The sequence below is a fragment of the Bidens hawaiensis genome, unplaced genomic scaffold, assembly GCF_021521415.1.
Source record: "Bidens hawaiensis isolate Kalapana, Puna unplaced genomic scaffold, B.hawaiensis_p1.1 tig00003961_1, whole genome shotgun sequence".
Classification (NCBI taxonomy): Eukaryota; Viridiplantae; Streptophyta; class Magnoliopsida; order Asterales; family Asteraceae; genus Bidens; species Bidens hawaiensis.
The window spans coordinates 1,654,041-1,679,885 of NW_027491228.1; the positions used below are offsets into that span (position 1 = coordinate 1,654,041).

The 25,845-nt window shown below is 36.3% G+C and overlaps 1 protein-coding gene and 1 pseudogene across 2 annotated transcripts; one reads left to right on the forward strand and one right to left on the reverse strand.

Annotated features, from left to right (window-relative positions):
• The first annotated feature begins 7,096 nt into the window (after window positions 1-7,096).
• LOC143624793 (transcription factor TCP2-like) lies at window positions 7,097-12,792 on the forward strand. Its single transcript, XM_077095327.1, has 2 exons — window positions 7,097-8,564; window positions 12,499-12,792. Exon 1 carries the CDS (start codon window positions 7,237-7,239, stop codon window positions 8,521-8,523), a length of 1,287 nt encoding a protein of 428 aa, XP_076951442.1. The 5' UTR covers window positions 7,097-7,236; the 3' UTR covers window positions 8,524-8,564; window positions 12,499-12,792.
• Window positions 12,793-23,351: 10,559 nt separating this feature from the next.
• Window positions 23,352-25,526, reverse strand: LOC143624743 (F-box protein At5g46170 pseudogene; annotated as a pseudogene). The gene is made up of 2 exons (XR_013152169.1): window positions 24,380-25,526; window positions 23,352-23,616 (listed from the first exon to the last, which is right to left on the reverse strand). The product of XR_013152169.1 is annotated as an F-box protein At5g46170 pseudogene (transcript).
• Between the last annotated feature and the right edge of the window lie 319 nt (window positions 25,527-25,845).

A 25,845-nucleotide genomic window follows, 5' to 3' on the forward strand; every position in this document is an offset into this window, starting at 1 on the left:
AAAGTGGCCGGGAAGAACTTGTCTATCACTAAGCTGATGTCAGAAGGGCTCTGAATATTAAAGATGAAGAAGACCACTTCTTCCATAAAGCGAAAAGATCTGAGCTACAGTAGTATGTGAAAGACATTGGGTATGATACCCAGTGGAAAACATTGGAGAAAAGACATCTCCCACATTATTGAAGATATCTGTTCCACATCGTTGTGCACTGCTTATTAGACTTGAAGGGTGAATTCGATAGTTTGAAAACGGACTGGGTCAGTGTTATGGCCGTGTTGACAAATCATGTGAAGTTCAACTGTTCGAGACTAATCTTCCTTTGCATGCTTGCTAATGCATCCACTAATAGCACTTGGATGACGTATCCAAGGTTCGTGCAAATGCTATTGGATGATCTCATACCGAACGTACCAAAGCCAGTGTATAAAGCTAAAGTAGATGCAAAGGGCGTTGAGCTACCCTCATTGGAGCCACATCATGCCAAGATGGTGAAACAGACAGTATTTGATAGGGATGAGATCGGTACCGTACCGATACCAGTACCAAAAATCCCAGTCCAGAAAATCATAAATTCCCGGTACCGGTACCGGTATTGAAAGTAAAAAATTCGGGAAATACCAGTACCGTCCCGTACCCTACCAGTCCCGAAACTCAAAACTTTGGTATCGATTTAGTATCGACGGTACCAAATCAGACCAATTTCGGTACCAGTACCGAATTTGCTCATCGCTATTATTTGAAGCTATGTTGAGCACATCGAGCAGTAGCTATTAGTACAGATGGGGAAACTCCTGGGAGAAACTTTGGGTTGTTTAGTGAGACAGAGCAGAGTGGTCATGTTTCTGGTGATGTCGAAATTGTCGAGGAGTTGGAGTCTGCTGAAGAAGATACCAAGACAGATGTTGAGGCTAGTAAGGTGGAAATTAAGAGAAAGGAGAAGAAAAGGAAGGCCACTGGTAAGCCTTCTACTGGTGGTTCTTCCCAACAAGCCGAGGAAGAGAAGGAAGCAGAACAACCGCTCAAGCATTTGAGAAAGGTCGGGGACTCCAAGAAGGCTCCGTCCTTAATCATCAAGGGTTCCACAACTGGGGCCCAAACCACCATACCATCTCCACATTCCACTCAACCTGACCCCACAATGCCTCACCCACCACCTTATTCCGCATATTGGTTTAACTAAAAAGCAAACAAGTCAAGGTTCATCATCACAACTAAAACCCTACTTCATGACTCACCCGTAACATCCCCTAATATTTCTCCATCAAAACAATACAAGCCTATACAAACCTCATTTTTGGAAAACCTACCAACCTCCCTAGACCAACCCATACAAACCTTAACCTTCCACCAATCATTCTCCCCACCACTCACCACCACAACCATAGACCAACCTATCTCTCCTAACCAACCTTTTACCTCTCCATTCAAATCACCCGACATTTTCACCTCACCATTAAGAACCACAACCTTTTGGTCCTCAACTTTCACATCTTCACCAACTACCCAAGCTACTTACATTTCCATTTCAACCCAACCCGAAACCACAACCAAAGACCAACCCCATACACTACCTTTGACCTTAGCCACTCCCTTCCCTACCCAAACCATAACCTTACCCTTACAAACCACTACTCAACCTACCCAATCCGATACTCCTCCCACAACCTAAAAATCCATATTCCTTGCCCCACACCACTGTCTAGTGGAAAGTATAATAAATCTCCAGTGTAAGCTGATCCGATCCTCGATAGGATTATTGAACTAGAAGAATCAAACGCTAAACGGGCTGACAAAGAAAGAGTATTGTTTAAGTATGTGAAGAGTCAGAAGAAGAAGAAGGAGGTGGAGGATGCTAAAGAGAAAGCCACATTGATTGAGAGCATTGCTAAACTTGAAGAGGAGAAAGAATTTGACAGAGCTCTCATTGAGAGTCAAAAGTTATGAATCGAAACCCTCCAAAAGAGAGCGGACAATCAACAGAAGCTACTGACAGATCAATCTCTATCGCTCATTCAACAACATGAGGAAAGGTTAAGGATGGAATCTAGAATTTCATATCTGGAAAGTGACATGCCGTCGTCCTCTCATCTTGAAGCAAAATTAAAAGACGATTTGGAGAAGGAGACAGATAGGATGTTGCAGGAGACTGAACGCCAGGAGGCCAGGATTGGTTTGTTAGAAGGTGATCAAGGAGCCTCAAGAAATGTAGGAATCGCCAATGCTGAGAATATCGAATTCCGGTCTGTTATTGACAGATTAAAGAGAAGATTGGTCGAGCAAGATCTTCTGAATGAATCTCAGTTGAAGATGAATGAAGATATGGCCAATAAGTATCTTGTAGCCTCTAAAATCATGAACTTGACAGATAAAGACATTGAAAATGTTAACGATCGGCTAGATGCTGTATTTGGGAGTTAGGTGAATCCCGGTGGAGGAAACGGAAATAAACGAAAGAAAGGATAACATTCAACGGTAGGAATAATCGTACCTGGTGGTAGCGGTGGTGAAGGAGGTGTCACTAGAAATCTGGTTGTCGGAGGTTCCGAAGCTAGAAATAAGGAAGAGACTGAGGAGGAAGGTGATGATGATGAGGAAGATATGAGGGATAGCTTTGACGAAGAATCAGACTAAGATGATGATGGTGGTGGTGGAAGTAATGGTGGAAGAGATGGTGGTGCTGGTATTTTTAGTCGCAGTGGAGTGGATACACAAACTGCTCAGCCACATAATGACCCCTCTGTCAGCGAGGCGGCTAATGGAGTCAGGGATCGGGATGCTGCACTAGAGAAGCAATTTAACTCAATTTTTATGTTGATGAAATTGCAGGTACCCAATCTCCAGCCAAGGAAGCAACGAGGGTCTCTGACATTGATGATGATATCAACTATTCGCCACACCCTGACACGCCAGATCAAGAGGTCAGAGATCCAGTTCCTGAAGCCGAATCCGTGATTGCTCTTGCTGCTGATACCTCTCACGTACCAAAACCGAAAAAGAGGAACTGGCACTGTGTCAGCAATCATGGGAGTGCTCATTTCCAAAACTACCCCTATCATGATGACTCGCTGATTCTTTATGCCAAATTTCATGATAAGAGCAAGTCCTGGCTATCAAAAGAGGAAACGGTGACATCACCTACATGCATCACACTGAGATGTATACTCTGTCTAAGCTAGAAATGAATTACTTCAGAAGGGCTGTAGGTGATGGAGCAGGAGAGAAGAGGCCGGAAGGATGGTTCAAATGACACATTCATAGAGAATAAAAGGCTGCCTACTCCAACTTTCAGCTGAATAAGGAAGAACCTTCAAGCATCCGACTAAGATCGATCCAGCAACAGGCAAACAAAGAAAGGATTGGAGATTCAAGATGCCTAAAGAAGGTAGGGAAATCTATCATGGAGAACCGTTCGAGCCTAATGTACTCCATGATTTCTTATGCTGGGAGTTCAATAAGAACAAGGCGAAACAGTGATTCAGCGCCTAACCATGCATCCTCTTCGTGTGTTCGATGAGCACGAACTAATGGGCTTTGCAAAGAGGACAATTTAAGCTATACCAGTCTCCTATGCGTACACTTGACAATCATGGCAAAGAAAACACAGATCAGATAGTTGAAAAGTTCAACAAGTTTGTTCAACGACTTGTTGAGGATCAACTAAAAAGACGACGAATGCTTGGTGTCGAGACCGACTGACGATGAAGACTGAAGACAAAACTAAAGACTAGATGGAGATTGTTAGGCCCTATTTTGTAAACGTAGTCTTTTGTATTATCTTGTTTATTTACTTTGTAATGAATTTGTCTTTCATCTTCTTGTATGTTTGGGCCATAGGTCATTGTAAACAAAAGTCCATTTGACTAAAATAATGAAAGAAGAGTGCATGGAACTTGCACTATAAATAGTGCAAGCTTCCATGCATGACACATTTTTTTGACATATTCACTATCTTATACATTCACCAACTCTCTCCACTTACTTCTTTCCTTTCCTTAATCGGAAATAGCCGAACCATAACAAGATCTGTGATCTCGGTTACTTGTAAGTGATTTCTGCTTGCTTACAGGGAGATTGATCCAAGAACATTGTTGTTTGATTCTGTATCTAAGACCTACAAAACTCAAGCCAATTTTAAATAAAAATAAATAAAACATAATTTCTATGTCTATAATATTAAAACATGAATATCACTTTATTAATTTTATTGATTATCAATTTTTAGAATACTTTAGTATTTAAAAATTTGTATCTCTTTTTTATTTATATTGATATTCACGTATTTTGTTATAGATATTAGTACCTATATGATATTTGGTATATATATAAAAGTGTATAATATATAATTGTCTGAAAATTAAGTTCTTTATAATTTACCATGTCTAAGTATTTATAACTCTCCAACCAACTGACCTGGAAGTAAACTAAAAATCATGCTTTTACAATTTTACTTTTATATAACAAGAATTCTCCTTCTATACATTTATTAATTCAATTTTTAAACGACTTTTAACTATGTTACTTTATTGTTATTTTATTAGTAAATTATATTTGATTAATAGGATCTATAAAGGCCCATCATCTACTTTGAATATAAGTATTATTATTAGGACAACTCAAATGGTGGGAATATTGAGACACATAAGTGTTTGTACGGACAAGGTTCCCCTGTTGTTAAGAAAATGAAATTAAAGAAAAAGTAAATACGATACTGTTAGCCGTCTAAACTTACACAAAAAACCAATCAAAATTACGTAGTTTTGATTAAAAACCTATCATTTTAACTAAACTACCTTCCCTTTTTAACAAAAATCTTTATTTACGAATCTCAAATTTCACCACAAAACACATAAGTTAGCTTTCAAACTCTTGGATCTTGCTCGTACTCATGGAGTAGTTAATTTTTTTTCTTTAAAAATTTTAAGTTATGTATTAATTACAATGAGGTTATATATAATTTAAATAACAGAAGAATGAAAAATAAAATTTAACAAATAAAAACACAACAACCTCATTTAAAATCTGCAAACTTTTCTTATCACATCGGTGGCTTTTGATTTCTTGGATTACTTAAGTTTTGTTTTTATTTTCTTTCCAACTTTAGGTTATGTATTAATGTATTATTCTCAATGATGATGTCATATAGAGTACTTCAATTATAAACAATGACAAACAAATTTCAAAAAGAAAACACGCTTCATCTTCAAAACCTGCAAAACTTGTGTTTTTAGATCATAATAGCCGATTTAATTCCTCTTGAACAAACCTTGAGATACTTGATTTTTGGGATGGAAATCCCTGCAAACAAACCTTATAAAGTTATAATCAAAAGAGTTGACATTTTGTAACCTTCATTTATAGAATTATTGTAAATATGGAAGGGATTTTAGTTAAAATGATAGGCTTTTAATCAAAACTACGTAGTTTTGATTGCTTTTTCGTATAAGCTTACATGGCTAACAGCACCGTATTCACTTTCCTCTTATTATAAATACCCTAAACATATTAAAAAAATAATGATAATAACTATAATATTAGTAGTAGTAATAATAATAATAATCATAAAATACATGTTCCAATTAAATCACTCAACTTTTATATTTTATTAAATTAAAGGTTTTAACATGTTCTTTTAGCCTTTTTTTTTGTTTCACATAAGAAATATTTTTATCTTTTTTTTAAGTTGACGCTGAGTGACGACGTGAATTTTATTTTTTAGTATTAAACTTTAATATAATTAACGTTTTAAAATTTAACTACATATATTGCAAATTCTGACCCTCACATCTTATCCTTCATTTTTTTCTTGACGCACAAAAAAGTCGGTGAGACTCGATTTGAAGATTTAGTGACCCGATTTAGAAAAATTATGCATGAATGACCTAATTAAAACACTTTTGAAAATTAGTCACTATTCTATAAGATATAGGTGTCTTTTTTTAGTAACATGTGATGTATGTTTAAATAGCCCCGAATGATAGTCCAATGTTAAAAGTTTAACAACGGTTAAAAAATCAACGAGTTTTTTTTATTGTGGCTAACCTTAAGTTTTCCATTCGCTAATATTGAAATAGCTAATGCCGTGAAAACTGGCTAACACCACGACCTATAATGTCATAGACCTATGTACAAGCGAGACACATACATCATGTACATCGATATTAATCATTAAAGATAGTGATACAAAAAGCAATGGGACGTATAGTGTATATCATGGTTACATATAATTATTCGTCTATAAAATTAGCAAGAACTATTATTCTCGTTAATTTTCTCCGAAAAAGAACCAAAAATAACAAGACAACTTGACCGCTCTACAGGAATGACCAAAAAGGTGAAGAATTCGCTACAAAGAAATCGTGAACCATTTAACATATATAAATCTCGATAAAATTGTCCAATATTCTATTTTCACATACATGCATACACATACATATATACATACATACATACTCATAAATGGCATCATAAGAGTATGACTGTCAATCACTATCAATTTTTATTAGATTAATTATCATATTTTGAAGGTTTGTAGTGTAATCATAGGGACGAGACAACTATATTATGACTCTAATCTTTACGTTTTAGTTAGTTCTCTTTTAGTCTAATAACATTTTATGTGTTTGAACCACTGAGATCAATTTATCATCTTTCACTTCTAATTCTTAACCCCACCTACATATAATCAAACCACAAGTCCACAACTAACCTTCTACTTTCCAACCCGACCCGACTGGACCACTAATACACCTTATGCCTAGGTTAATTTAAAACACAAATATTAATACAAATGAAAATAAAAAAATAATACAATCACATGGAAAAAAGATGTTAATCCTACCTTTTCACCTTTCTTTCTCAGTGATAAACATTGCAGGCTTTGCTTTCTGAGGAAAAATAAGCTTTAATCGGTGCTTCCCATCTGACATATTCCGGCCAGTAGTATCCATACATACATTCACACAGTTGTTGTATCTATCTGCGTGTGTCTGTCTGTATAATTGACTACAAAAGCCAAACTAGCCATCAATACTAAGGACAAGGACAGTAAGTTGACACCCACCACTCCTTAGTCCTCACACACACCAATATAAATAATATCATTACTTTCTCTCTCTAAAACCATAAACCACACTTTGTTATTCTCTCTCTAGATAAGATATTTGGGGTAGAGAGTTAGTGTTTGTGTTCAATTTGATTTTCTTCTAGTTTCCAAACAAGGTATGTAATTGGCTGGATATGGAAGTAGATGAGATTCAAAGGCAAGTCTGTAAGTTTCAAAGGGTTTCTTCTAATGGTAGTACAACCACTACTGACAACTCTTCAAACCCTCAAAAGATAGCCACAAGTAGAGGTAATTTGGAGCTTCAGAATCATGTCGATGATGGCGGCGGCGGTGCTGGAGGAAGTGTAGGGGCTATTGATGTGGTAGGCGGCGGCGTTGCACGCCTTTGCGGATGGCCATCTTCAAGAATCGTTAGGGTTTCTCGGGCTTCAGGAGGGAAGGATAGGCATAGTAAGGTTTTGACCTCGAAAGGTCTACGGGACCGTCGTGTACGACTGTCAGTTGGCACGGCGATCCAGTTTTACGATCTGCAAGATCGGTTAGGGTATGACCAGCCTAGCAAGGCGGTCGAGTGGTTGCTCAAAGCGGCGGCTAGCTCAATTGACGAGCTACCGTCGCTGGATCTTCCGATTGTGTCAGCAATCGGGGGAGACCAACGTTACCACCACCAGGTGAGTAACGACAAAAAAAAATCTACTATTAATAATAATAATAACGTCTCGCAGGCGATTGCAAAATCGCCTGCGTGCAGTAGCACTTCGGAAACCAGTAAGGGTTCCGGGCTCTCGTTATCTCGATCCGAGAATCGAATTAAAGCATGGGAAAGAGCTCGAGTGATGGCGTCGAAAAAGGATAAAGAGAAGGAAATCGATTCGTCTAGGGTTTCGGCTTCGGTTATGAATCCGGTGAACAACAACTTACCGGAAAATTCATCTTTTACAGATCTTTTAACCGGCGGGATTAACACGAACACCGTTCGATCTCCAATGGAGTATTTCTTCAACCGTCCACCGCAAACTCCTTCACAATTGTTTCAATTACCAGCACCATTCAACTTCAGTATGGGAGATAACAACCACCCTAACAGCCTTAACAACCACAACCACCAGCAACATCAATTCTCATTTCTTCAAGACAGTTATTTACAACCGGGAGTTGGCGGTGAACAACAACAGCAACAACAACAACAGCGTTACAACTTGAACTTCTCAATGACGTCACCATCTTCATCATCCGGTGCTCCAGGTGGTAATTTCACTAGGGGGACCCTTCAGTCCAATTTACCTTCATCATTTTTACCTCACCAAAATCACCACCTCCAGAGGTTCCAAACATCTTCCATTGACGGATCCAATTTTCCGTTTTATATCGTTCCGAATAGCTCCATCGATCATTTTCAGGCTACTGGTGGCTACCATCTTGGCTACAGTCCCGGAGGAGATGGTAACAAAGACAACTAAAAAATTGATCAATCGCCTCTTTCCCATCTCTTCTTTCTCGGGTAATTCTCTTTCAATCATTTCCATTTTGCGCGCACACGCTGGGATGAGATCGGTACAGTAATGAAAATACTGTTTTTTTACCGAAACCGAAGACTACTGATATTAAAATATGAAAAATGAATACCGGTACTGGTTTTGGTAAAAAATCTCATCCCATTCAGACACATACATATATATTTATAATTATTTATGCATATATTCTGCATATGAAATTATTAATGGAAATAAAACAAGCAAACAATAAAATGTCCTTTTGGGGTAAAATCTACTTCATTTCCGAAAACTGAAAAAATAACTGTCTTTTCTGACCTGATCAGATGAGTCAAATCTAGTCAGTTTGGTTCATTCAAGCTGTTGGGATTTATATATTTAGAATGACTCATCATGACTAGGATCTTTTCTTTTTTTAAGATCTTTATCAGGTAAAGGCTATATTTTTGGATGATAACAAATTTATATTTAGATCCAAGATTCTTGATATTTGAAACAACTATTTCAATTTGACAAATATGATCTTTATTTATTATGTTATTGTTTTTTAATGTATGTTGAAAATATGAATAGGGTTTATGGTTTCAAAATCTGGTTTCCTAATAATGTAGCATGTTTGATAGGGAAGACAGGTGTTAAATGTTTAGTGTTAAAACCATCCACTTTATTCTTCACAAACCCACTAACATTAAAACACTGACAGATTCCTTAGGTTTTAAGTACTTTTTTATTAATTTAATTGGCTAATGGCTATGCTTCACTGAACCCGAAATTCATTTGTGTTTCTGGGCTGGGCCGCCCGAGTCTTATCAGATTATTTCGAGCACCACACCATACTGCTTTAGGGTTTTGCTTTCTATGGGACCCACTTAAGGGATTGGCTTGTTATAGGTTAAGTCTATGCACGTACGGATGGATACCTTGTGATTGGTGGATTTATAGGCTGAAAATGAAAGAAAAGTCATAGTTATGTAAATAATTTATTAATAACACTTAATCAACTAATGACATGTAGTTATGACTTATGTATAGGTATTTAGTGTCAAATATGAGATTTAAACAGTTAAAAAGATGTAGTATTTATGTAACTATAACATTAAATCACTTAAGCACACGTAAACATAGTTTTTTTTTTTTTTAATTACAAGTCTGTTGAAGCCGAACAGATTATTTTATGGTTTACTAAGTTTAACGGGCGGGATGGTCATGGTTTCTTCAAAATATGTTAATGTTTTGACTAGATATTGACATGCGATGTTATCCGGTGGTATAGGTGATGATGGTAATTGGATTTTAAAAAGCGCTCTTAGGCGGAAGGCGATAGGATGATGTACATCTAGCTTTTTAGTTTATACGTATATGTTATTTGTATATTAAATCATATATACAACTTATTTATAACTAAATTTTTGGTAAGTGATGCTAACAACCTATGAGAAATATAAAATGATAGAGAAACACCTTGCGTCTAGAGTAAAAAAGCGGTGCACGGATTTCACTTTGGACCGCTACCATATCATCTTGGTGGGTCTCACGCTTTTTAAATCCAAGGATCAATGGTAATGGTTATGGTCGTGTGTGGTGATGACGATGGTGGATCCAAAAATTTTGAGGAGGGCACCTATCGAGCAAAAATATTATATAGTATTGTTTGTCGGTTAAGCCTTTACCATCTTTGTAAATTTCCATGATGTGATTCCTTTTTGTTTCCTTATCAATGATTCATTGAGTCTTTCCAATCCAAAGAACCCCTTTGCTTCTTCTCTACTCTCAAAATCATGTCGTAGATCAGGATTCCTATTGTTTCCCTCGATTAGAACCTTACTAGCGGATCAAGATACTCGGTCATATGTAGTGGCAAAATATGATGGTGACCTTAAATTGGTCCACGATTATGGATTGAGTTTGTTGGAACTTGTTGGCGGAGGAGAGAGACCAATCCGGTTGACCAAGAACCGTTGACGGATTGTAGCTTGATGGGTGAATGTCGCATCATGACCAAGAGCCCGTTGCAGGAGACCACAATGAATAGTATGAGAGGATCAAGTGCGCGTAGTGTCGAGTGTAGGGGTGTGGTTTTTGCTTATTTTTTGAGTAACTTCATAAAGAGTACATTGGACTGTAAAAGGGTAAATTGGTCATTTTTATCTATTTAACAGGTTTTTAACAAAAGATAGTGTTAGATTTAGACCCCAAAGAGAATATAAAATGTCAATTACAAATCCAAAACATGAAACCTTTTAAAGTTAGACCACTATAGTATTTGTTTTTTACAAACCACATGGAATGCTTATGACTAACTTTAATAATTACTTTGATAATAGGAAAAGAAGGTTGTAAAAGGTTGAAAGTAAAGAATGAAAAGTTAATTTTATGTCTTTCTAGCAGGATATAAGTTCTTTAAGGGTTTAATCCATTAAAAATTAAATAATATTTTTTTCCATGTTTTAACTTTTAACACCTCACAGGGTTTTATTGACATTTCTTCTTACAAAACACTTGTTTTATTTGTTTTAATTATTTTTTGCTTATTTGAAAATACTCATAATGTTCATTTAGGACCATCAAACTGTTTATCTACAATCTTTTGGTCTAAGGTAATGTATTTGGAAACTGGTGATTAAAGATGACTAGGGTTTAATTTGATAATGCTGGTTGACAACAGCCAATGTTTTCAGCTTGATTTTTGATCTGGGCTTGTATAAAATTAAGTTCACTACTCTCATAATGCATCCATATGTATATATTTAGGAGCATGGGCATCTTTATTGAACCAATTTTAAGTAAAAGATTATAGATTTGCATGCACAAAAAATTCCATGTAGTATTATTGACTATAAACCATATAGTGTGAGAGAGAATTATATGTAGTTGATTATGTTGTTATATAACCATAGAATATGATTGTGTATAGAATCAGTTTTCAGATTATTGTTTAATCTAATTTTATGAGTTTATGAAAGTGCATTTGAATTTGGAAATCTGAACTTGGATTGATTCAAGAACTCTAATTATCAGGAAAGTAGAATAGAAAAAAGCAGATAAACAGACAGAAAATTGCAGGCTAATTAATTGATAGTATGCAGACACTGAATGAAGTGGCAGGCTAATTAAATGATAGTGTATGCAGTCAATGCCATTCACAAGATGAAAAAGAGTGGATATCGTGGTCCATTAATTGTCATAAAATAATTGTATAATGAATGCTAGGTGATGTCTCTTTAAATAATCATAATAAGTTTTTTTTGTTCACAGTGATAATTGTTCTGGACCTCTGATATAATCTAAGTATCATACTTGGTTATATATCTTATTTTATATAATTAGTTAGCAATCTATCGGGTTCGCAGGTATACAAAATGTATCATGTATACCCGTTTGTGATTTTATCTAGTTAAAATTCACTTGTTAAGGTGCTAATTACCCGAAACCCATTCTTAAGTTCACCTAAAAAGTCGACTTAAAATATTAAATGCTCAACAACATTGCTAACAATTTTTTAGTGGCAAGTTCTTAACGAACTTGACACTATTTATTATATACGATTATATAATATACAAATATTTGATACGGGTAAAAGGGCAGGTATCGCCCGATATCATACCCGTCCTGAATTTATGAAATGTTTTTAGACCGAAGTTGATACCCGCTCTCACACCTGAATGCACATCCTATTATTTGTCCCAAATGTTTCAAGTTTTGAGTGTTCCATCGATTCTGATTTATTTACCATTCCACTTTTGTTGTTCGAAGATTATTATTTTTACAATATTTTGCTATATCTACCAAGTTGGTTTTTCAAATAAACTTGTAGTTAACAAAATATCCAAAATGAATTTTAAATACCAAAAATGGACCACATATGATCACTCACTGTTACAAGAAACTTATTGCATGGGATTATAATATTTCTGATAGTTTAAATGTTGGTTTATCTTACAGGTATGGAAGATGGAGACATGATGGCAAAATCGCGAGAAATTGCAGGGTTTTCGAACGCGATATATCTATGTATCATGACAATTATAATATAATTATATAAGTTATTTGCAGTTGCATTGACAATGATTGATTCATCTAGAGGAAGGATAACAATATGTTCTTCCCTTCCTTTGGATTTTGTAACTTTTAACTGCCTGCACTTGTTTGCTTGTGTTTTGTTGTGATAGCTAGATAAATGTATGGTGTGAGATTCTTTTTGTTGTTGTTCATTATGTTTAAACACTATTTAGTGCAAATTTTATGTTTATGTACGGTTTCATGTCACGTGTTAGCTCGTGGGACACGTTTAATTAAGCAGTGTATTAATTAAGCATGATTTCGTACAACGCTTGTTTGCTACATGAATTAAAATCCTGTGTGTATAAATGCTTATAAACGTGTCTTGCTATATTTTCAAATCATCCTTTGTTTTTTTTTAACCGCGACACTTTTATTATTAATTAATATATATACCAACAAGAAGCAAGAACATCCAATCCTTTATAATGAAACAAAATTTTGAAAAGCATACCATTTAACTCACTCTAAGGAATCAAAATTCCTCCTATATTTTACCCAAAAGAATTGAGCTCGACTTGTTGTCTACCAAAACCTTCACTACTAACACTGAATTGTTGTTGAACACTATCATTCCTTGCGCGTCAAATCAAACCAACAGATGTAAGCCAGTGTTATGTTAATTTCGTCTCATTCCCGCAACGAACACATGTATTGGAACAGTGTTGATACCTTTCTATGATCATAGTGCTTCTTTTGATGAGAATCTGCTTTTAATTGTTCTTGAGATGAAACAATTTACTTTTAGTGTCACCCACTTTAAATTGAAAATACTCGACAATTTAGTTATAAAAGAATGGTTGATATGACCAATCCTAAGTTTCTTTTATTTATTGAATTTATGCTTTTAAATTGAAAATAATGATTTTTGTTCTAAAAGAGAATCAATGCCAACCAATATGATGTCTTTTCCCAACTTTATTTTTCTAGTTATTGAGAATATCACTTGCTTGTTTGTTGAGTAGTTTTAAGTAACTAGTTTATATTGGAGGTGTCTTGCTTTCCTTAAAAAATAATAGAAATTTAACTTGACAAACTAAAGCAAAAAGTCCAATAAAAAATTAAAAATCGTATCGCTAAAGTTTTAGACGAGTTTAGACGTGTTCAAGCCTAACTTGATACTCATTAAAAATTGGGACAGAGCGCTAGCTTGATTAGGCTATTGAGCCTATTATTTTTTAATTAATATAAAATTTATGTATTATATAATAATATTATTACTTGTAATTTCATAACAAAAATAACTAAATAATAAGTATATTTTGTTATTTGTGTAAAAATACAAGATTGGGCTTAACTTGTTTTTGGGCCTTACCTTTACGTCGTGATAACTAGAGGTAGAGGTACCAGTTTTATGCTAACCGAACCGGTTTGACAATAAAACCGGTTCTCCCGAACCGACCCAAACCGCTAGTTCTAGGACCGGTTCCCCTTAAGATCTACTAAACCGATTTTAAAACCGGTTCTAAACTGGAACAAACCAACCTAGATCAGGCTGGCCGATCTTGCTTCTAAACCGGTTTATAAACGAACCGGTTTGAGTCAAATCGGTTTTGACCAGTCATTGACCAAACCGGTTAGGTTTATAAACCGGTTTTGAACACCACTAACTAGAGGTGGGCAAAAAACCCTGGTTCCGGATCGATATGGTGTATTGGATCCATGGGTAAGAATCATGTTTTAGTTCCTCAGAAAAATCATACCCGACACGCCGGAACCGGTTCCACCTCTACCCAGTCAAAATTCGGACCAGACCTGGCCAAAACCCAATAAAAACCTGGTAAAAGAAACGACCATACTCGGAACCGATTCCTACCTGACCCGGTTCTTGAATTTTGTTGAATATACCGGAACTAGTTCCTAGCTGATTTCAGTTCCTGAAAGTACCCGATTTATGCACCTCTATACTGTTAAGTGTTAACTACCATACTAGAAACAAGTGTGTATACTTGTCTTGGGCTTTACTTTTCGTGTGACATAATTTGGATTTTGAAACGTATGGCATTGATCCATAAGAGTGTCAAGCCCATTACTGATACACTTGTTTGATTAAACGCTACTACCACATAAAGCAAGTGAAGTCATATTACTATTACGACAAAATAACAAAGGACGTCATTTATGTTTGAACGCTTTTTCAGTGAACGTCCTTTAGCGAAACAAATGACAGATTGCATACGCTATGTTTCAAATCCCTATCACGTTACGTCCTTTGACACTAACCCCGTTAACTTTTCTCGTTAAATCCGATCATGTGCAAGGCACATGAGGGTAGTTTTGTAATTTCACCTATATATTTTTTAATTAAAACTAAAAAAAATAAAAATATATATATAGCCCCCCTCTCTCTCTCTCTCTCTCTCTCTTTCTCTCTCCGTTGCACAAACCGTATCCCACCACCACGGCCGACACCGTCATTTCCGGCAACATTTAACACCACCGCCTGAAACTGCCACTTCCATCACCAAGCCTTTACCCTCTTCTTCCCCGTCATCGAAGCCTAACTCTACCCCAATCGAAACCCTAGATCTATGTTAGGACAAATCAAACTCAACCACAATCGAAATCCTATTTTGAATCGATGCTAGTTTGTTTGTTTTTGATTGTGGCGTCGTGGTTGTAGGTTAAGACGGAGCCGGTGGACACGGAGGTTGCCATGGTTGCAGAGGGAAGCGGAGCCGAAGGTGGTTGCAGGTGGAGGCGCAACTTGAAAAATTTGTAACCGAGCTTCATCCTTTAAAAACCCTAACCGAGCTTCTTGTATTTGGGGACGAAGATGAAGTGGTTGTCTGCGTGGGTTTTATCGAGAAAAGTACGGCACTAGTGGTGGGTTGCAGCGGCTATGATGGTGTTGGTGGTGGTGGCGGCGGAAGGTGGTGGGTAGTGGCAGCGGTCGGCGAAAGGCAGTGGTGATTGGTTGGTGGTGGCGGTGGATATTATAGAGAGAATTAGAAGGAGATGGGTTGGTTTAAATGATTTTATTATTTAAGTTTATTTATTTAAAGTCCAAATTGTTAAACTAATTACACAAATAACCCCTCAAGGGGTCAAAAGACCAAGTTGCCTCACATGAGGTGCATATGACTGACTTTAACCAAAAAAATTAATGAAGCTAGTGTCAAAGGACGTAACGTGATAGATATTTGAAACGTAACTTATGTAATCTACCATTTGTTTCGCTAAAGGACGTCCACTGAAAAAGCGTTCAAACTTAAAGGACGTCTTTTGCTATTTTGTCTACTATTACTATTATTAATATAGACAAAACATCAAAACTAGTCTTTTATGTTTGCACGTTTTTTCAATGGTTGTCCTTTCGCAAACTTAATGGCAAAAACATCCTTTATGCTTTAAAACTCTATCACGTTATGTCATTTGGTCCTAACCCGGTTAACTTTTCTCGTTAAATTCGGTCATGTGCCAGGCACATGAGGAAATATGAGGGTATTTTTGTAATTTGGTCATGTGCAATACCTATGAGGGTAATTTTTATAATTTAACAAATTTATCTAATAATTAAAATATATTAAAAATAGAATAAAAAAACTCTCTCTCTCTCTCTATCTCTCCCTCTCTCAGTCTCTCTTAAACTCTCTCTCTCTCTCTAACAATCTAGCCACCATCACCACCCACCCTGACCAAACAACCACAAGTCCCCACCCCCTGCTGCCGGCGCAACCACCACTTTCCGTCAGCACCACCACCACTTTCCGTCGACGCCACCACCTGACCTAACCCCCACCAACGATGAACGCAAAAGTTAACCGGATCTGACTTCGATTTCATTCAAATTGAAAGATCTGAGTTGGAAATCGAAGCTAGATCTAGATCAAAAATTGACCTAAACATTCCGGTAACACCATGGGATCACCATCATCGCATCATCAAACGACCACCGCCGCACCACCGCGGGTTCTCATGCATACAAACCTCTCTACTCTCTCCCCAACCCCACCTCCGCCCAACTCTTCAAAGAAATCCACTGTCTCCTTGTTGTCTCAAAAAACCACCGCCGGCCAAACAGGCCTCACCACCACTAACGCATATCTAACCCACCCCAAATTATAGCTTTCAAACCCCCAAAAAAAAGGGGGAATATGATGCAAACTTTAAAACCCTAAATCCCCAAATTAGGGTTTTTTGATGTCTATGCCCACCGCAACCTCCAACGGCTCCGTCGCCAACTGTAACCACCATCAGCCCCGCCTCCACCTGTAAAAACCGTCGGCTTCGCCTCCACCTTCAACCACCGTCGGATCGGGCTCAACCTGCAATCACCGTCGCTCCGCCTGCAACCACCACTGGTTCCATCTCCACTGTCAAGCTCTTTTTACAGAACAATCGTTTGGGCTTTAAAGGCAGCAGCAAGGTTGTTGATGATTTGAAGCTCCGATGGATGAAATCGGGTTCCGATGATGATATTAGAGAGAGAGAGAGAGAGGAAGGGTTTCTTATAAAGCTCTGAACTTTAATAAATATATTATAAATAAAAATGGTAAAAGACTAAATTACCCTCATGTGCCTGGCACATGACCGAATTTAACAAGAAAAGTTAACTGGGTTAGGACCAAAGGACATAACTTGATAGAGTTTTAAAGCATAAAGGATGTTTTTTGCCATTAAGTTTGCGAATGGACAACCATTGAAAAAACGTGCAAACATAAAGGACTAGTTTTGATGTTTTGTCAGTAATATAATAGTATGTATTATTATTAGTCTTACTATTACTATTATTATTATTTTATTTATTTTTTTCTCTAAATTTACGAGTTTAGTCTCTCATTATAAATATTATAAACTAGGTTACTTACCCAGGGTGTTGCCCTAGGTTAGTGATGCTTGGCTATTTATATGCCAACGCAAATTCGGTCGGCATCGGGTTATATAACCGGAACTAAGCAAAATAATTAATTCGTCAACACCCAGATACATCAAATTAACATATTTAAAGCAAAAAAAAACACATGTCGAGACGGAGAACCAACGTGAATATGGTATATTAGTGGCCCTCGTATAGCTTATGATACCAAAAATAACATATTTAAAACGACGTTTATGTGATCGGTAAAACATAGATGTTGCGACAATGAATTGACGTGAATTCGATGGGTATCGAATAGGTTCGTTACGGTATCGAAAATAAACCTAAATAACAATTTTGACAAATTAAGTTATTTAAACCAAAAATAAATAAAATAATAATAAAAAAACCAAAAAGATATTCAAAGAAAGTCTCCACATGAAAAACAAAAAAATTGGTAAAAGAAACTTCTAGATGTGGGACTTGAACTTGCACAATCCTTTTCCCAATTTTCTTTCCTAAGCTTTAACAAGCATATCAACAACCAACATACTAACTATTCCCAAGTTTAATAGATAGAAGAAAGGAATGGAAATGGAATTAATAAAAGAAAAGAAAAGGATGGAATAGAAAACATAGAAGTTACTATCATGTTCCCGAGTTCAGAGGAAATGAAAAGAAATTAAAGCTTTCATGTGTTTCCGAGTTGAAAGGAAAAGAAAGAAAACTTACAATTTTACAACTATACCCTTGTTCCTTGTAAGTATTAACTTATACTATCATCTTCATGGTGGCATTTGTAATCTTGCACCTAAATTTATACAAACCTTCATAGCAAAATTATAATTCCTACTTTGCTTAGTTACATAAATATCAAGCCATAACACACATACACACAAAAAAGGTGCAAATTAAGCAATGCTCCAAACGAACCAAAAATGTATTAGAAATTCAAATCATAATTTAAATAAACCATATCCTAATTAGATAACTTCTGGCACATATTTTATAATGATGATTCTAAAGTTATCTGCTAATAATAACATTTTAATAATCATATAATAATTTGAGTTGAATCGAAAGCAGCATATATTTATCTAACTTATCAATGCAAAAAAGAAACAAAAAAGAAAAAAAGAGTTATTAAACACTAAACTGATTGCATTTGCAGATGTTGTGAGCATAATGTAGAAAGTGTAGGTAGTCAACAAGGATTATAATTAAACACCAAACATATTTCAACAGCAAAAAACATACCATTGTTTTCAACATCCATAATCAAAAAGTAATACCACCCATGAAAAGAAATAGTAATGTCATATTTGTCCAAAATTACCAAACAAAATAAAACTGCCAACTAAATAAATGCATAAGAGTAATTCTTTCACCATCTTTTAACCTGGCTTAAATACCATCCCTCATCATAGCATTCAGTATACCCATCCACATCTGAAGAGAACAACTAAATAATGCCTTAGCTTTTGCTTGATTAGTTGCCAAATAAATTAAAGCGTTCGGTATTTCATGGGGTTCCAAACCCATTAGCTCTAATTCTTTACATTTCCTCACCCGTATACTCGTGAGGATAAGCTCCATCAAATATTTTAGCCACATTGGCAAGGCAATTCACAAGCTTTGAGCTAAACGCTTCATCTTCTTGTTCAACTTTTCTTTTTTTGCTTTTATTTGCATTTGAAGACGGCTCGGCTTGAGAAGTCACAAAATCTACCACTTGAATATCATCACCATCATCATTACTGTGTTGGTTTTCCATAGTTACTTTTTCAGCAGCTAGCAAGTCATCAGATTCTGTAATTGTTTCTACTTTAATGTTGTCACTATTCCTCAATCGGGCATTTGCAGTTTCAGCATGTGTACTAGATGGCCTATCCCTTACAAACAGTTCCAGCATTCATTGTAGTTTGTGACTTTTATTTCGTCTTCAGTAATTTAGCATTGGGCAGATAAATATTATTATCAATGATTGTACAACAATTTAAGGAAATAACTGAAGCACTTACATCTATTAATTTTTCCCACACTTCATCCTCCGCTTCAATTAGTAGAGTCTCAGAATCCATGAGAAACCACTTAATGAAGTTCCTTGAAACATATCATACCATTGAGAAAACCGATCCTTTAGTGTTTTTAAACGATGCTTCAAATGATTTTTTGTAAAATTCGTTTGAAGCTTTGTAGTAAGCTCCTCAACCATATTAGTGTATGCAACTGTAGTAGCCCTTATCTTGTTGTGTTATCATCGCTTGTATGAATGGATTATCCATCATTTTTGTCCACTTAAAGTGTTCCTTCTTACCAGTATTTCCAGTAGCTTCCTTAGCTTCCTGTTTGCTCATGATAACTTTCTACATAGCAACATGAATAAAATAATGATACATTGTAATAATAATAATCACAAAATTACAAATGGTAAATGTAATAATTATGATAAATAAAAATACTAAATAACATGAATAATTTCAAACATCAATCATCAATTCAATGTCAAACTGAATATACTATAATGTACTATTCTGTAACTATTTTGACATATCTATTTCATTGTTTTAATACATCAAATAGTTGGTCCACATTTCATTTGCAATTGAGTTCCTTAGTTGGTCTACTCTGATGCTACTCTCTCGCGGGTATCTTGAATTATGATGCTCTTTCTCTTCTGGTCCATCTAGCACCTCATGTATGACCTCATATTCAAGATCTTTATCTCGATCTTCGTCTAGTAAAAAGTTGTGTAAAATACAACATGCCAAGAATATGGCAGATTGTGTTTCACAAGAGTAAAATGGTTCCGTTGTGCTTCTAATAATAGTAAACCTCTTTTTTAGGATACCAAATGCTTGTTCAATTGCATTACGTAATGATGCATGACGAAGGTTAAACAACTCCTTTGAATTTTCAGGGGCACGAGTAGAGTACTCTTTCAAATGATACCTAACACCTCTATATGGTGTCATCAGGGTACTTGTATTACTAGTTTATCTTCTCTAGTAAGTTCATTCTTTATTATTCTTGAGTCCGATGCAGTGCCCTCCCAACCAGTTAAAACATACGTAAACTTTAGATCAAATGTACAAACAGCCGGTACATTTATTGTTGGGTATCCCTTACGACCACGATATCTAGGGGCATCTTTATTAGGTACTCTGACACGAACATGTGTTCCGTCAATTGCCCCTATATAATCCTTTGAAAAAAGGAAAAAATCTCGCATTTTCTTGAATTTCTTTTGGAACAATGTCGCCTTTAGGTTGTTGAAGATAAAGACTCTCTAACGATAAAATCGCTTGCAGAACTCTATGGAAGCAACGACTGTTTGTTGATCCAGAAAGTGTCATAAAAGCTTTCTCACTCATACGGATAAGTTCACGACATTTATTTCCATTTAAAAGGTCATATAACATCTCTTCTCATACATATCGTCTTTTTTGTAAAATGTCCTCCCTAGTTGGTAAATTAGCATGTTTTCTAGTGGACGTTCTACGTTGTGTAATAAAACCACATGTAAGCAAATTATGTAAATTATTTGCAATTGTCTGGCTCGCTTATAATGAGCTATGTTTGGTATCTGATTGTCCATTGCAAATTTAGTAACTGTTGAAAAGCGTTATTTGATTAGAATAAAGGACATATAAGAATGTTTATGTGTACACTTGAAAAAAATGAGTGATTTATGATTCTATAAAGACAAACTCTAAACCAAAGAGTTGCTATCTGTTGTGGTACAAATCTCAAAGTGAAAGAATGTAGACGACTAAAAAATACAACTTGCAAAATTCTAAAAAGCTTTCCAGTACTATATCACAATTTTAATAAAGTGATTGGTTCAATTGTTGGGGGTTTCATACGTCTTCTTTGGACACAAATAAATACATGGAGTACAACAATCCTAAAAGAAAAAAGTCAAAAACTTGCAATATATTAATATAAAAGACAGAAACTAGAAGCAAGAATACCTAATGATTTCACAAGAAAGGATCTGGTGGTCGACTGTGTGCTTGAGGCTTCAGAGTAGGAGACAATTTGGTTGCAGGTAAAAATAACAACGAAGACCTAAAATAAATAGGATGAGAGTATCTTTGTAATTTGAGTTTGATTAATCTTGTTCCATTTTTCTTTCCTCCAATTCTTTTCGAATTAGATTAGGGTTAATTTTCCTTCCAAATTAATTCCTTTCTTTTTGTTTCCCTCTTCAAAAAAAAAATAACTCAGGAACACCTTTTTTTCCTAATTCTTCTCGCTTTCTTTTCCTTTCCTTCACTAAATTGGACTACGGGAACATAGTGTTATCACAATTGATAAAGTATCAAACTAATTTACATAAAAATAAAACAAAACTAATAAAATATTAAAAAAATCTTTGTGACACCAAACTTTTTAAATATACTAATTAGATAATGTTTACGGATTTGATTCTTATATAGTCCTTTGAACAGATGACACTAATTAGAAGATCTTAAGGCTTGTAAATTACATAAAAATAAAGGGTATTTAAGTTACTTTGTAATTGACCAACACCCACTAGATCCCTTTCAAGGCCTGTCACTTGTAACCGCAACCTGACCCGAAAAAATGCTAGCCCGAACCCGAAAAGACGCTATCAAAACCCGAACTGTAGTAATTCGGCTCGGTTGCTTGTTACACTTTGCTAGGTTTTGGGTTAACCCAGGCCAGCGGGGGCATAGGGCAATATGGGCGACCAGCCCGGGCACTTAATTTTCAGGGGCACAAAATTTATATATATATATATATATATATATGTATGTATATTTAATGTTTTACCCTAATTATACAATAACTAGCTTGATCTAGTGACAAAGGGGTATGACTCTTAACCGAAAGGTTGTAGCTTCTAGTCTTACTTGAAACATTTTTAATCTTATTTTTATACAAAAAGTTGTTTGCACAACCTAAATCATAACCAAGTAAGTCCATTTAAAAATTTAATTGTTTAAACCAAACAAAAAACCATTTACATAAGGTCTATTTATTTTTTTTGCTTATATTATTTCGTTATTCGTTAGGGTCTACGGGCCATTTTATTTCGGCTCGGCCAAGGCATATAAATTCTCAGAGACCGCCCTGGGCCAACCCAAGAAACCCGAACTATCAAACACCCTACCAACGATTAAACATTATGCGCACCCTTCCAACCTGATAAATCATGAACACAAATAACCCCGAACGGAAAAACGTGACAAATTAGGGTTGGATTTCGGTTTTAAACTCAAAATTATCAAACCTCAGAAGCCCGAAACCCAAATTTCAACCCAAAGAACATCCCTATTCCTTTCTATAGATCTTTGTTTTCTCTCTAGAACACCAGCACACACCCGAAGAGCATCCCTATTCCTTTACCTCACGGTGACTCGGGCTCACACGACTCCACTGCTTATTTCTATCAGGTATAATATTTATGTAAAAGTTTATTTATAAATAAAAATAATATTCTCTAGGGTTAAGACAACCAAATCAATAAGGTTTACTGGTTACTAAAGTTAAAACACCCATAAGGTGTTTAGGTTGCTTATTAAACTACTTACCTAATTTTTGTGTATACATTAAAAACATGTTTTGTAGGTGATCATGATATTCAAAACTGTCTGATTAGTTACAAGTGAAATAAACAGCTTGAACATGCTTGTTATTCCGAAAGCCAATACACAAATAAACACTCAGAACTTACTCCACTTCAACTCGTTTTCTATTATAACCTTACGACAACCAGTTGTCCAGTACAAGCTGTGACTTTGCTATTGCGTTTGTTTACCAGGGAATTGACGGTGTCCCATGAGTTTTCCAATAACATGTCGTAGTTAATAAAAAGAAAAAATAAATAAAACTTATTACAATAATGGCAGTTTCTCATAGCATTACTGAATGATTGAACATGATAGCCACATATACACACACTGCTCATGTTTCATACCTCCAAATATTCACTACAACATCCTATAGCTTTTTATATATCATACATAAAGTGAAACATACCAGATACCAAACATTACTTAAAACAACCAAGTGCACCAACCTTCTTCTCACTTCATCCAAGTAACATTTGCACCATCAAAGCTCATCTATATAAACATATAAAACAAAATTGTGTGTTTCCATTGCCTTCAAGTATCTTTCAACTCCAATATTAGTCATCAAAAGCCAACGCCTTCATGTAGCCATGAAAACTGAAAGGCAGTAAAAAACATAAAAACGAGAACAATAGCAAAAAAGTTCAAATGTCTTCGAAGATTATTGAGTTTAAATTTCTAAAACTAGTAAATATCGTAACACCCTATGAAAATCCCACATCAGCTATGGACAGAGTCACGGAACAAATGCTGAATACCACCCACAAGACCATATTATTTTTATGTTGCTAGGTGGAAAGCATACTATGCAATAGTGGGAATAAAAGCATAGTCAAGAAAATAAATTACTCAACTAACCACAATCAATTCAACACCCAACGCCCCAAATTAAGCTAAGTAGAATATTCAACCACCAACAATCATTGAAGCAGCTAATGCCCAAATTAATCTAGAGTTTAATCAAACCACTTAACTCATACTGAAATAGATAGCTACCAAGTACCAACCAAGTATATTGACATCAAACAAACTTAGCAATAACTTCTAGACAGGTAACAATGTTAGCTACAACTCAAATCAAAATATCAAAAGCTAAACAATTTCCTAATGACTGTTTTCAATAGGATTTGTGCTACTTTCCTGACGTGACGTCTCGTCTCTCTGACTCTTTTATCTGTTACCACTCCAGTTTTCTCACAATTTTGTGTTATCAGTAATTTAAAACAATTCTTTTAGCACTTCCGTCCTCACAATTTATGTCATCTGGAAACTACAATTTACACTATAAACTAACAATCATAATGACTTGGAAAACAAGATAATCACATAATAACTTCACTTCTCCATTAACATTGAGTACCTTAGAACGAATTCATCTCAAGGCAATAAGTTCTCCGTTTAACCAACATCCTAGCAGCCGTCCCATACGGCTCCTCAAACGCAGACCCAACCCACGACCCATCCGACACCTCCTTCTGACCCGCCTGCTCACTCGGCCTAATCGCCACCAACGTCGCCCCTTTAAGCACACTCCCATTAGGCAACTCCAAATACGGCGCATACCAAAGCTTCATATTCAAAGCCGGAACCAACGTCCTCTTCGAAGCTGAGGAAGCCGATAATGGCTTCACCCTCAACTCCTCCAACTGCTCCTTATTCATACACAACACCCCTTGTCTCTCCGCATCCGTTAACACCAACGAATCCAACGTTTTATGCTCAGAAATTATCGGTTGAAGCAAGTAATGCCGCGCGGATGCCGCAATCAACGAACTTATCGTCCACACCACTCGCAATTTTAACCCGCCGTTAGTGTAAAACGACTCGGGTATGCTTCCATTATCATCGTTAGCCGCTAAACAAATGTTTTCAGATGTTACAATTGGCGAATGGGTTACCGAAGACGCGCCAAGTATAACGCAATTATCGAGTGTAGACCCGAAATCCGCCTTCCATTTCAACAACACATCATCTTCGATACCTAATTCACCACTCGGTAACTCAATTTTGAGGTACCGAATCTCATTAAAGTTCTTAAGAACTTGTGTGGGGGAGTGGTGGGTCACTCCCACCCCAGACTGCTCACCTCCGTCGTCGTCTTCCTCGGCCTTACCACCCACAGATAAGGCCGAGGTGGAGGTAGAGCAGGACGACGACGGAGGTGACAGCGAGAGTCTCTTGGGACCCAGAAACTGCCCGATCGCTTGGATCGGTTTCACGATCCCGCCAAACACGAGTCTGGCGAGACTCGAGAACGGTCCGCGGGACTTGTCGGAAGTCCCGGAGACCGTACTGGCGTCGTCGTCCGAGATAACGCAGTCGACCCGGACGACGACGTTTTCTGTTTGCGGGATCAGGGTTTGAAACCGCTTGGAGACGACCGAGCAGCGGCCGAGGGTCTTGACGTCGGCGATGTTGTTGAAGATGATTAAAAGGAGGGAGTCGGGTAACAGGTCGAAATGGTCGACTGGTTCGGGGTGGATTCTGAAGACGAGATCTGAAGACATGAGATCTGATCTGAAGATATGAAGATGAAGATTGATATGCACTGAAGGCAAGCAAGCAAGAGAAATGGTGGGAGGAGATGAGGAGAGAGAAAGATGTGTACCTAGTGGATGTATTGTTGTTGAAGCAAAGCAAAATGAAATGTTGTAGTTATTTATTATATGAGGTTGTGGTATAGGTACTACTATGTCTACTATTATTGTTTTTGGTCTTTGGTAAACATGGGTGCATTTAACTATTTAAACAGTATTTAAATGTAACTACAAACACACTAGTTTACTTTTTGTTATTTAAATGTCTTATTAGACATTGCGCAAAACA

What these genes read in the sequence shown, in the direction of transcription:
- LOC143624793 (XM_077095327.1), top strand. Translation starts at nt 7,237, where the DNA reads ATGGAAGTAGATGAGATTCAAAGGCAAGTCTGTAAGTTTCAAAGGGTT.